The sequence below is a fragment of the Podarcis pityusensis genome (genome assembly GCF_964106645.2).
Source record: "Podarcis pityusensis genome assembly, chromosome: 12".
Lineage (NCBI taxonomy): Eukaryota > Metazoa > Chordata > Lepidosauria > Squamata > Lacertidae > Podarcis > Podarcis pityusensis.
The window spans coordinates 52,631,730-52,643,824 of record NC_138037.1 but is presented as its reverse complement, the minus strand read 5'-3'; the positions used below and the strand labels follow the sequence as shown (position 1 = coordinate 52,643,824).

The window sequence follows — 12,095 nt, the reverse complement described above, 5'->3', positions numbered from 1 at the left end:
CTTAAGCTTGTTTCTTAGATCTAGTTCACCTAGATCTAGTTCACCTACACATGAGCTGTGGGGAAAGCACTGATATGGAAGTCATTTGGGCAGTATGTCTCAGTTAAAGTTAATCTGTAAGGCCTCACCTGTAACCCTTTATGCAATTACCATATTGGCCCGAATATAAGCCACACCCGAATATAAGCCACAGCTTTAAAATTCAAGGGTGGGGGGAGACAATACCCAAATATAAGCTGCTCCCTTAAAATTCCGCAGGCACTCACACCCGTTCCGTTTTACCGTATGTCTGTTTCAACAGTGATATCGTAAAAAAGCCAATTTTTGTAAGGTCACGAATTTAAGCCACACTTAAACTTTTCACGGTCGGAATTTGGGAGGGGGGAGTATGGCTTATATTTGGGCTAGATGGAAGAGTAGTTATATCAGTTATAAATATGACGTTCTGGAGAAGCATTATATGTCATTATCTGTAACATGAAGTCCTATATGCCATTATCTCTAACAATTGCATGCCCATTTTTTTCTCTGCAAATCCAGGGACAGTTTTGAGTTGGCCTGGGAGCACATAAGCTGCTCTTATTTCTGCATTAGTACAGCAGATGAACAGCTTCCCTGGGGACTGATATTGTCTGATCTATTACCTGCTTCAACAGGTGCATATGAGCCTACATCCAAAGAGCCAAGCTATCAATTTTTCAAATCCAAAGGGGCTTTCAAGTTTGTGTTTCTCAAACAGCTGCCCATCATGCCATATGGCAATACCTTTTGAAACTGATAGGACTTTCAAAGGCAGTCTGTGATTTAGCCTGGAGGATCTGCTCTTCAGAAATAAAGATTAAAAAAATCCCACTAGGCATGACCAGATCATTGGGGTATCTAAGCTTTGGATCCCGATTATGATATTTTGGATCTCCACAGTTACCTCTAGAGCAGGATTCTGTAGGAAAGTGATTCACAGCTCCATGCTACATAGCCAAGAAGATTGTCCATTGATACGCTATGCCCCTGAGGAATTTTAGACCTAACTTTTAGTGTTCAAAATTTCTCTCTTGGGATATAAATTGTTGGCTCTACTCTTTGAAGACTAAATAGACAGCTTCCAATAATATTTTCAAGGTAGACTTTTTATGACTAATAAAAACCTAGAAGGATGCATTCATCAATCCTAAATAGTTTCATAAAAGGAATGGCCTCTATATTGACATGGTTTTATATCATTTTAAAAGTGGAATGATATACAGTACCATACCTATATGTGAAGCCGCATTCTTATATCATGAAAGATACTGAACTTTAATTCAATCAGTAATCTAAAAACTATTAAAAGCATATAGTCATACCAAATAACCTTTACACATAACGTGAAAGGAAACGGATAATTATGTGGTGATTAATGATAGCCAAACCATAAACCTTGGTTATCACATTTTCTCTGAGAAAATGGAGAGAACAGGGGATCTGATGCTCTCAAAAGGTTGCTTTCCACACTGGGAGGCCGAGAAGTTCTGAGGGACCCAGATGGGGATGGGTGACTTAGAGCAAGGAAGTTCAGTCAAGCCCAAACACCAGATAGTAGTATGGGGACAGTTCTTAGGGTACTGGATAGGCAAAAGCTCCCTTTCTTTAATTACTTTTGTGACTGTTATAAATTACAACTGAGGCAATCTGTCTGCCAGTTAAAATTTACATCTGGAATGTGAGCTGACTGCTGGCTTAAGAAGAGAAGATCACTAAAAGGTTGAAAGCAAAACAAAATGCATGGTTTAATTGTTTGTGTCCAAGAAAGATTCTCAACAGCTAATGGTCCTCTACTCTGGGTTACTGAGGGTATTGTTTGCACATGAAGGTGATGGATGGATGGATGGATGGTGTAGGACCCTGTGTGATAGGCTGGGAAGTAAGATTTCCCAGGGTGGGAGGCTGGGAGAAGGGAAGCTCTCAGGTGAGAGCTGGGACAGTCCACACCATTCTGTGTAAGACAAGGATTAAGATCTACCTTTGTATTTTCTTTGTTCTATCTTTGTTTTGTTGTTGGTTTTTATTTTTATTTAGATTAGTTTGTTTGTTTTATTGTATTGTATGATGAAAAGATTCAATAAAATTTATGGGGGGGGGATAATAAAATAAAATAGTGTCTTTTGATGCTAACCCTTCCCCAGTTTGTCCATACACAACTAATTCCATGGGCCACAGGAATCACTTAATCTAGTCACTTGGGCTGGAATCCTAAAAGGAGAGGAGAAATTTGAAGGTGGTTTAACTGCCTTAACCTATAACTTGAGCTTGAGCTTGAGCTTAACCTATAACCTATAACCAGGCTTGAGCAGGCATGGCAGGACAGAGCAGTGTGTTGTGTTTCTCCCTTCATTTTTGGGCTATTAAAAAGTATTAGAATTTATTTTGTATTTGATTTATGCTCCCAAATGTATCTAAATATCTTCCCAGTTTGATGGCCTGTGAGATGACTGCTATTGCTTTGCATTCTTCAGAGAACGAAGCCACTTTCTAGTCTTCTCACAACATATCCCCGTCTGGACCTATGGACATCAGAGTGTCAAAGGAACCCAGGGTGGCAGAGACGGAATTCCAGTCTATCCTATGACCCTTGAACATTGTGACAGGGAACACAGGATTGGAGCCTCAAGCTCTCATTGTATTAAGGAGTAACAGTCAGCTTAATAAATAAAAAGGAATGTTAGTGAAGATGAGCAATATTTGAAGAACTGTGCATAATTTCGGTTATATTCTTCATGTGTCTTTCGATGAGATCCCAGGATAGAGAAAAGAAACAACAAGTCTACACTGCGTTCTGCATGTGTCTTTACAGCTCATAAACCATAAATTCCTTCTATCCCAATGTCTTATTTTAATGACTTTTTTGTAGTTAAAAGTAATTGTGAAGTTTTGAAATATTTACTGTTTTCTACTGCACTCTGCTGGAAGTACTTGTGCTACTTCTGCACACACATGCCAAAAAACTGAATACTCCAAATGCAATACAATTTATTTGCATCTTGACACATACTCCTTTTTCAGTACTAGAAAATTTCAAACTAGATGCCTTAAACTATGCAGACAGACACCTTCTAAGTTATCCTAAATAACTGCTTACAAAACACTGAATCCCAAGCTGTTATTCTTCAGTATGTTACATGGCAGTATCAGTACTTCAAACAAATATATGCTTTTTCATAATAAATAACCCATAAGTTAAAAAATAAGCTTTTTAGAGGGCAGACTATAGATATTCCAACCATACAATTGTCAAAACAAAAGTTGATGTATGCTCAGGGAGAATAAATCCATTTGAATAGGTACAGAACCATCAGGAGTCAATAAAAATGTGACAGACTTAATTTCACAATCTTCTAGAAACAACAAGGAAAACTCCTCCTGTCCTAAGCCATATGCTGGCATTAAACCCAGCGTGCACAGTGCGCTTTGAAACTTTCATTAATATATGCTAAAATATTTTAGTTCAATGGCTTGGACAAAAGAGCATGGAAAGACCCCTCTTCCCTTTTTTTCTGAATAAATTTAAATATCTTAAAGAGTCTGCAAGGAAAACAATTAAACAAACATTTCTTTTACAAAGAATACAAAAAGGGCTCAGCACATTTTGTTTATAGATTCTGCTTGTAAAGCAGAATAAATAGAATGACAATTCAAAAATCCATATGTAGAATGAGCTACCTGAATTTTTTGATGCTTGGCTTTTTGGACCATTGAGCTATTATGCTCTTGGACAATGATGACATAATCCAGCAAAGACAACACATTCACAGACAAAGCTTCCATATGTGGATTCCCTGTTGGATAAGGAACTGTGCATTATGCACTGGGCTGATGCCCAATGCTGTCAGATTCATTATTTTGCAAAACTATATGATCTGGTTATATTATCAACAACCATCAGTGTGCTGTAGTGGTTAAGAGTGGTAGTCTCGTAATCTGGGGAACCGGGTTCGCGTCTCCGCTCCTCCACATGCAGCTGCTGGGTGACCTTGGGCTTGTCACACTTCTTTGAAGTCTCTCAGCCCCACTCACCTCACAGAGTGTTTGTTGTGGGGGAGGAAGGGAAAGGAGAATGTTAGCCACCTTGAGACTCCTTAAAAGGGAGTGAAAGGTGGGATATCAAATCCAAACTCTTCTTCTTCTTCTTCATCAAAGTTGGGAATTCTGGCTACCTCTGAAAACTTGTGAACACATCTCCCTATGCTCCATATAGCCACATCCTCTATTTCTTACATCACGGATGGGAAACTAGATCCAGCCAGGAGGCCAGATGCTTGGTTCCCCCACCTGCTGATCACCTGTGCTGACATCACTTTGATGTCAGATGCCCATTTTTGCTTCTTAGCGTGGCAAGTCGCACTGCCAAGTATCATTCAAGCCCAGCCAAGAAGGACTTGAAGTTACTACCAGCTGATTGGCACAGACTTCAAGCTCAATTTTTTTGCAAGGGTAGAACTTAGTACAGAGAGCCGATCCCATTGAGCTTGAACTCAGCACCTATCAGCTGATAGGTGGTGATTTCAAGCGCCGCTTTCTGCTGTGATTGGCTAGCTACAGGGAATTCAGCTGAAAGAGAATTCGGCCTATCCCAGCAGCTTGTGACAAGCATTCTTGCCAATGCACAATCAAGAGTGTGCTTTCAGGTTAGTTGTGGAGCAGGTGGGCATGGTTTGGAGGGGAAACAGCATTGCGGGCCAAACTGGGAGCAATGGCAGGCCCAATTAGGCACGCAGGCTGGAGGTTCCACATGCCTGCCTTACATCTTTAGTCTAATGAACAAACATTTGCACTTCAGGGTGCAAACATGTTATGTGAGAGCAGTTTAACTGGTCACAATAAAATAATGTGTTAGCAAGAGTAATTACTGAAGTACAAATAAAACACATGTCCAAGAAAGCTGTGTGAAAGCCGGTACATTCAATTAGCAGCAAAACTACTGGTATCTGAAGAAGTGTGCAGGCACACGAAAGCTTATACCCAGAACAAACTTCGTTGGTCTCTAAGGTGCTACTGGACAATTTTTTAAAATTTTTTATTTATTTCGACAGCAAAACTACTGCACTTGGTACATGAGAACATCACAAATATTTCATGCTTTAAACAGCATTTCTTTTCTTTAAAATGTGTCATATAAAATAGCCAACCATAGGTATTATTTTGTCCAAAACTATATTAAGAAATTTATAAATTAAAAGGTGGGATGTTCTAATCAATTTGTTACCCCCAATTTTTCCAACTACCATTTTCTTTACCACAGCTGTATTAGCACTAACCCCCTAAAATAGCTCTGCTGTATTCCATAATAGGGCAATTAAATGATACATAATAGAGACATGCTGTCAAAATGTAGAAATTACTAGTTATGTGTAAGTAAATGGTAAGGAGCATACAATGGTGCCAACAGGAATAACTCTGAAGAATAAACTTTGTTCTCATTTGTTTTTTCCCCAAGTTTGTGTAGTTAAGTCACCATTTATACTCTCACATAACTCTACTTTTTGTTTGAAAGGTTTAAACTGAGAAATGACAGCAAAGGTTACTCCTCAGAGATAGCAGCAGCTAGAAGCTTGAGATGTGTCTGTGTTGATGTTAAAGAACATAAAACTAGAGAAACAAAAAAAAGGTTGATAAAGAAGTGTATTTAGGTTTGTTAAGTTATGTGTACTCTGCTTTTCAAACAAGTTTTTAAGAAGGTTCACTTCTTTTACTCCCAAAGAAAATTTGATCCTATTACGTTTATTTTCCCGCACAGAATACAATATTAAAGCCAAAGTTCAATTTTAAAAATTCAAACCTCTAATTACATGTACTTATTGTCAATATTAGTTTAACTGTATTTACACTACGTAGATAAGTTGCAAGTATGTTATTCTAGAACAGACACATATTGGTCATAATACAGAGAACTACAGACCCAACATTACTTTGGAATTGTGTTTCTTAAGGTTTCAGGCTTGCTGGAACGACTTTGCTTTTTACTACATCACTGAAAAACAGGTGCAATAAGGTAGCTCAGCTGGGTGGATGTACTCTTCAGAATTAAAGAACAAGGTGTTCTTTAAATTAAATTAAAGAACAAGGTGTTTTGGGCATATGCTCGGCCCAAGAATTTGTGTCAGAGGCAATTTGCCATAACAGAGAAGGAGGGGACTGTTGGTTGTGTGAAAAGTTCACAGCGCCCCCCTGCCCTGGCTTGGTGTCAGGAAACTAGTCTCATGTTTCTATGGGTCCTAAGCAATACATTGGGATGCGGGTGGCACTGTGGGTAAAACCACAGAGCCTAGGACTTGCTGATCAGAAGGTCGGCGGTTTGAATCCCGGCAACGGGGTGAGCTCCCGTTGTACGGTCCCAGCTCCTACCAACCTAGCAGTTTGAAAGCATGTCAAAGTGCAAGGAGATAAATAGGTACCGCTCCGGCGGGAAGGTAAACGGCGTTACCGTGCGCTGCTCTGGTTCGCCAGAAGCGGCTTAGTCATACTGGCCACATGACCCAGAAGCTGTATGCCAGCTCCCTCGGCCAATAAAGCAAGATGAGCGCCGCAACCCCAGAGTTGGCCACGACTGGACCGAATGGTCAGGGGTCCCTTTACCTTTACCTTTACCTTTAAGCAATACTATGGGAAATAACAATGGCTCTTATGAAAGAATAAAGCAGCAGTAGTTTTTGAAGGGGAACCCATTTTTTAAATGAAGCAATTGGAATTACTAATAAAACAATCCTATAAAACAGCTACTCTAAAATCAGTCTATTGAGTTCAATAGGATGTATTCCCAGATACATTTGGATAGGATTGCAGCATAAATGATTATTAATCTATTTTAGTTTTTAAAAGGCGTTTCACTTCCTGTGTGTCGAATGCTACCCAAAGGATTATTCTACAGGTTGGAGGGGGATGAGGTGATTTTTGCTCATTTTTCCTCCTTGCAGACCCTAAGACCATCTTCCACACTGTTCTGGAGGGAGCACAGGGAGAAGATGGCAGTTGGTGAGAACCCACCACACCCTTATTCCAGCAGAAGCTTCCACTGGATCTCAGTGGAGCTTTACCATTCACAGAAGGTTTTCAACCAAGGTTTTTGCCTGTTTTTTATGCAGGTATCCTCTACAGTATCTGATTTTCACAGACCAACACTTCCAACACCAATACTTTTGCTATGGGTTTCATTATGGGGGGAAATGCAGGGAATTAATGTAAGAAAGTACAAATACAAATAAATGACACTATCTTCATGTCTGTGCCATATAGCAAAACAGGATAATTATTTAAAGAAATGTATTCATCCCTTGTATATAGGCAAAAATATGCAAAGGAAATTATGTTCCACAGTTCTGATTTTAAAAGAGAAGAACTGCATTACAAACCTAGAGTTTTGGGGTGTCTAAAGGAACACAGGCTACATTAAGTGCTTTACAATGCCAATGATATATATTTTTTTTCAAGACATCTGCATTGCCAATACAAGGCCCTTTTGTGAAAGTAAACCAATCAAGTTGGCACACTGTTCCAATTTCCTTTCTAGGACAAGCCTCTAAAGCTGATAAATATGATACAGCTCAGCTACATCCTTGGCTTCCTATAAAAGGAAACAGGATGATCTATCCTACTTACGGATGCAAATGCTATTGCTTGAATATATTTCTGAAATGGAACCAAGTGAAGTCATTTCTCCAAGCTAGAACTTCCAAGTGAATTATTATTTGAGGAAAGCCATTGCTCCAGTTATTAAGCAAGTTTGATAACTGAAGATATATGGATTTCTAAATACCTGAAGCACTTAAGACTGGAAGAAAGAAGTTGCAGTTTGATTATGACTCCCTAAAGGTAATGAAAATAAAAAAAAACATTGTGCTCAAGGCTGTAGGGGGGGGGGGCTGGAACATTCCCAATATTAAGAACCTAGGCAACATGAAACTTTGCATTTCATTAAAAAAAACAAAAAACCAGTAGATACATCTTATTAACTGAATGTCAGTTTTACTCTTCATAAAAAGAAATGTCCTTAACATTAAAAGAAAACTCAACATAACCTAACATTTTTATGGAGATGGACATCTGGAGAAAGAATACAATCACCTGAACTTTCTTACTTCCCTATTCCCATAGAAATCCAAATACAGACTTAAGTACTGATTTAAGCTTACTGACAATTATTTTATCAAACTGCAAGATCACATTACAACAGTGTGCAATCTTCCTACCCTGCCCCCAGCTCAGCTGATTGGAGATTACAGATCAGATCAGCAGCAAGAAGGGAATTGCACTAAGTCCCACTGCTGAGCTGCACATGAAGGAAGAGATCACTCTCGTATTCCATGAACAGCTCAAAATGTTCCTGTGCTGTGAAAAAAAGGGAGCTCCTTTCATATACCAAAACATGGAAGTAAAGCAAGCTACCCATGGAAGAACAGAGTGACCTATTCCTCCCTGGGAAGCTCCCTGCAGTTCTGTGTTGCATACTGAATGGAAGGAGCAATTAATGTTATCAGGGGACTGGAGGAACTCTAATCCAAGGAAAAACTATTTGGGGGGATTTTATTTTAGAAAAATGGAACGAGGATGACATGGTAGAGGTCTATACAATTATGTATGGTGTGGAGTAAGGAGATACAAAGATTTCCTCACAGTACTAGAATGTGGGACCTTCCAGTGAGATTCAGGACAGATAAACATACTTCTTCATACAACACTGCAATGTGCTGTGGGATCACTTTAAGTCTATGCAGCCTGACAATGTGGATAAGGTGCTTGCTATTGATATATAAAGTTCTTAATGGCTTAGAACCAGTTTACTTAACAAATTGCCTTGCCCCATACATGCCTATTTAGCCATCTCAGTATTTGGAACTTGAAACCTTTGCAAGTGCCACATAATGTTCATTCCACATTAGTAGAACGAGTGTTTTGGAATTCCCTACCTATTAACATTAGGTAGGCACCCAGGCTATATTGTTTTAGATCCCGCCAAAAACTTGTTTCAGCAAGCCTACACATTCATGTAACTTAGTTATTTATATTTGTTTTTTAGAGTTTGGCTGATTTTGTGTTTTAATTGTGATGGCTGTTTGTATGTTTGTTTTTTAAAATTGCTCTGTAGATTTTAGCTGTGTTTTATTTACAATTTTATTTGTGCATTGCTTAGAAAGCTCCTGATTAAGCAGCTTATAAACCTTCTAATAAATAAATAACTTCTTTTAAACATGAGTTTGCTACCACACAAATGTTGATAGCTACCAGTTTAGTTGGTTTTAAAGGTGCAATAGATAAGTTCATAGAGAAGGAGTCTATCAATACTTATTGGTCATGCTTTGTTATATGCACTTCCAGGTTCAGAGGCAGAATGCCAAAGCCACTTCCGAGCTAGGGATCACAGCCCACGCGAGATCAGGGAATCCTCGGCCGCGTCAGCCCCCAGCCAGCCAATCGGCTGGCTGGGGAGGCGTGGCCTGCCCTATTTACGGCCGGCGCAGCCGAGGCTCACCCTCTTTTGCCGCTCCAGCTGATTCGGTTCCCCATCCCTCCCTCCCTTTAGGCAGGCTCTTTTGACATTGCTATGGACTTTGGTTGGTCGCTGTCAAGGGGCCTGGTAGGATTTTTTTCCATTTGGCAAATTGGCTCTGGCCATTTGGTTTTTCGCCTACCTCGTAGCAACTCGTCACAACTTCTCGGCATTGGTAAGGGTAGGGTTAAGTAGATGGGGGGGAGGCAGCGCCATCGCCTCCCCCCACACTGAAGGGTAGTCCGGTAAAGGATTCTGGGGGGCGTTGCCCTGTCCGAAGCCTAGGGAGGTGTGGGCCTAAGGCACGCCCCCGAGCGGTGACCCCCGGGGGAGCTCCTGGTTGATGTGCATCAGCAGGACTCCCTCTACTGGTGGTTAACCCTTGCCGGTCTTCATGCAATCGGGCCGAAGCCGGTTAGTCGATAGGACCAATGCCTAAGCCAATACTGCTCATTCCTGTAACCAATAAAGTTGTGGCCCATTTCGCCCATTAACCTAATTCATGGTGTCCTGTGTCTTTATTTCCTCTGGGGGGAGGCGGGAACTCGCCACGCAATGAGTAACAGTTTCTGGGGAGTAACAACAAAAAAGATCTAATGCTTTCATGCCCTGCTTCTGGATTTCCCAAAAGTTCCTAGCTGCCCTCCACCGGAAATGAGATTAAACTATAGTCTGATACGGCAACACTCTTATGTTCTTTACTGAGGCAGAAACTCAAACTGTATTCCATCTCGCAACAGTATATCAGTTGATTTGCTTTCAATTACTTCAGCTATTGCCTTTGAAAGACCCAGGATGTAAATACATTTGCAAAAGGAGACTGTTCGTCTCAAGATTATTTTGTTGTGGATGTTACATCAGTTAAACCATTCCATCAGTTTACAGTATACCATAAATGTTTACATGAGCTCTGAACTATAAAATATTTTCACATAACTATTTCGGCTCGGAAAGAATGATGCACTGTCAAAGTTTGCGAGAGCTCAGAGTAGCAATTCAGTATCTGAAGATCAAATAAAAACCACTGCAGATCATCTGGAAAGTTGCAGGGAATATTAGGTTAAACAAATTACTGTTCCATGGTCTCTCAGCTGGTACATGTAACCAGGAAGGTATCGCTTATGTATTTTAAAACTATGTGTTTAGTGTGGGGGGAGACATTAAAGAGTCAGGCTCATAACCCAACTATACTGACCTGTCTGTACGTTCCCTCTAACAAGGTGTCCAGATGCTGCAGAGGAGCCTGGGTTTTATCTTTAAACCGTGTCAGCAGTCGTCGTTCAATAGCTCTAAACTGTACGGCTCTTTCAGATAATAGTTGCTCATATTTAACAGCATTCAAGCGCAGCTACAATTAAGCAGGTTTTTGAAGGAAAAAGTTAAAAATATTCCAAAATGCAATAATATTTTCACATGACACATTTATAACAAACAGGTGGAGAACAACCGCATTTCTGGAAGTTTTACTGTAGTGATTCATAGAGTGCTTTTCTATGGTAAGGTAGTCAGTCTGAAGACCGGTAATTTCACACTCATCATCAGATCAACTAACAGGCTAGAATAATGCCAGGTATTACCAAAATTGAAAATAATTGTTGACAGTGAAGGCAATCTACTGTAATGCATGATAATCTTACCATGGGCTTTCATGACAGAGGTGAAATTATCTCGTCATCAGCAGGTTATGAATTATTTCAGTACACTGGATCTGCAGCACATATGCTCAATGATATTTTACTAGCTGCGGCAGAAATCAGGCACAGTATTTTAAAATGTTTAAAACACTGTCTTTAGGAATAGATTTTTATTTTTAGGGGAGGGCAATTTTTTATATATATCAAATGTCAATCCAATATCAAAACAACTCATATCCCTGTCTATAATGACTGTGCCAAGTGTTCCTAAGAGTTTTGAAGAATATGTTAATATACTATTGGTTTGGCAAAGATTATTAGAAATGAGATGCTGACTTTCACAGCCCAAACAGCCCTGACATAATCTCCATTCCTCTTTATAAAAACATATACAAAGCTATTAAGGGCTTGAAGACGGGTCACTATGAGCCTACACACCATGACTGCAGCCCCTACATAAATGCACTGGTTTATAAACAACTGTAACAGCTCAAAGTAACAACTGAAAAAGTCACCAGCCAAATTTCATTACAAAATCACAAATATTAATATGCATACCTCAAAATGATGATCAATTATTTCAAAATATTCTTGTAAGGGGATTGGGCCAGAAAAAGTACATGCAAAGTCTTTGCAGTTTTGTTTCCTAAAATGTTCTTCAAGACGAACAGTGAGTTCTTTCACAATTAGCCAAAGGTCTTCTAACTGCTCACTTTGAATTCTGTAGCGCTCTTGAAAATGAAAAGCAAAATAAAAATTAGTAGCTGATTCACTATCAGTTACTAAGTAGAACCATTTTTTATTTTAAATAAATTTAGTTATACACAAGAAGACAAACAAGAATAAATATATATATAAACTGAAGACTATAGGAGCAGAGCATAAAGGTGAGGTGCACATGTACATACAGCCATACTTGATAACAGTTCTACTTAAGTTATTGC

General features: G+C 39.5%; 1 protein-coding gene across 6 annotated transcripts in view; it reads right to left on the bottom strand.

The window, feature by feature from the left end:
- The window catches only part of BBS9 (Bardet-Biedl syndrome 9), a 220,530-nt gene that overhangs the window by 154,428 nt on the left and 54,007 nt on the right, over nucleotides 1–12,095 (bottom strand). For all 6 annotated transcript variants that reach the window (XM_080975779.1, XM_080975777.1, XM_080975778.1 and 3 more), the window contains exons 17-18: nucleotides 11,710–11,882; nucleotides 10,713–10,865 (exon numbers count right to left, since the gene is read on the bottom strand). In XM_080975779.1, the coding sequence (XP_080831905.1) occupies nucleotides 10,713–10,865; nucleotides 11,710–11,882 (326 nt within the window). The remainder of the gene's footprint in view (nucleotides 1–10,712; nucleotides 10,866–11,709; nucleotides 11,883–12,095) is intronic.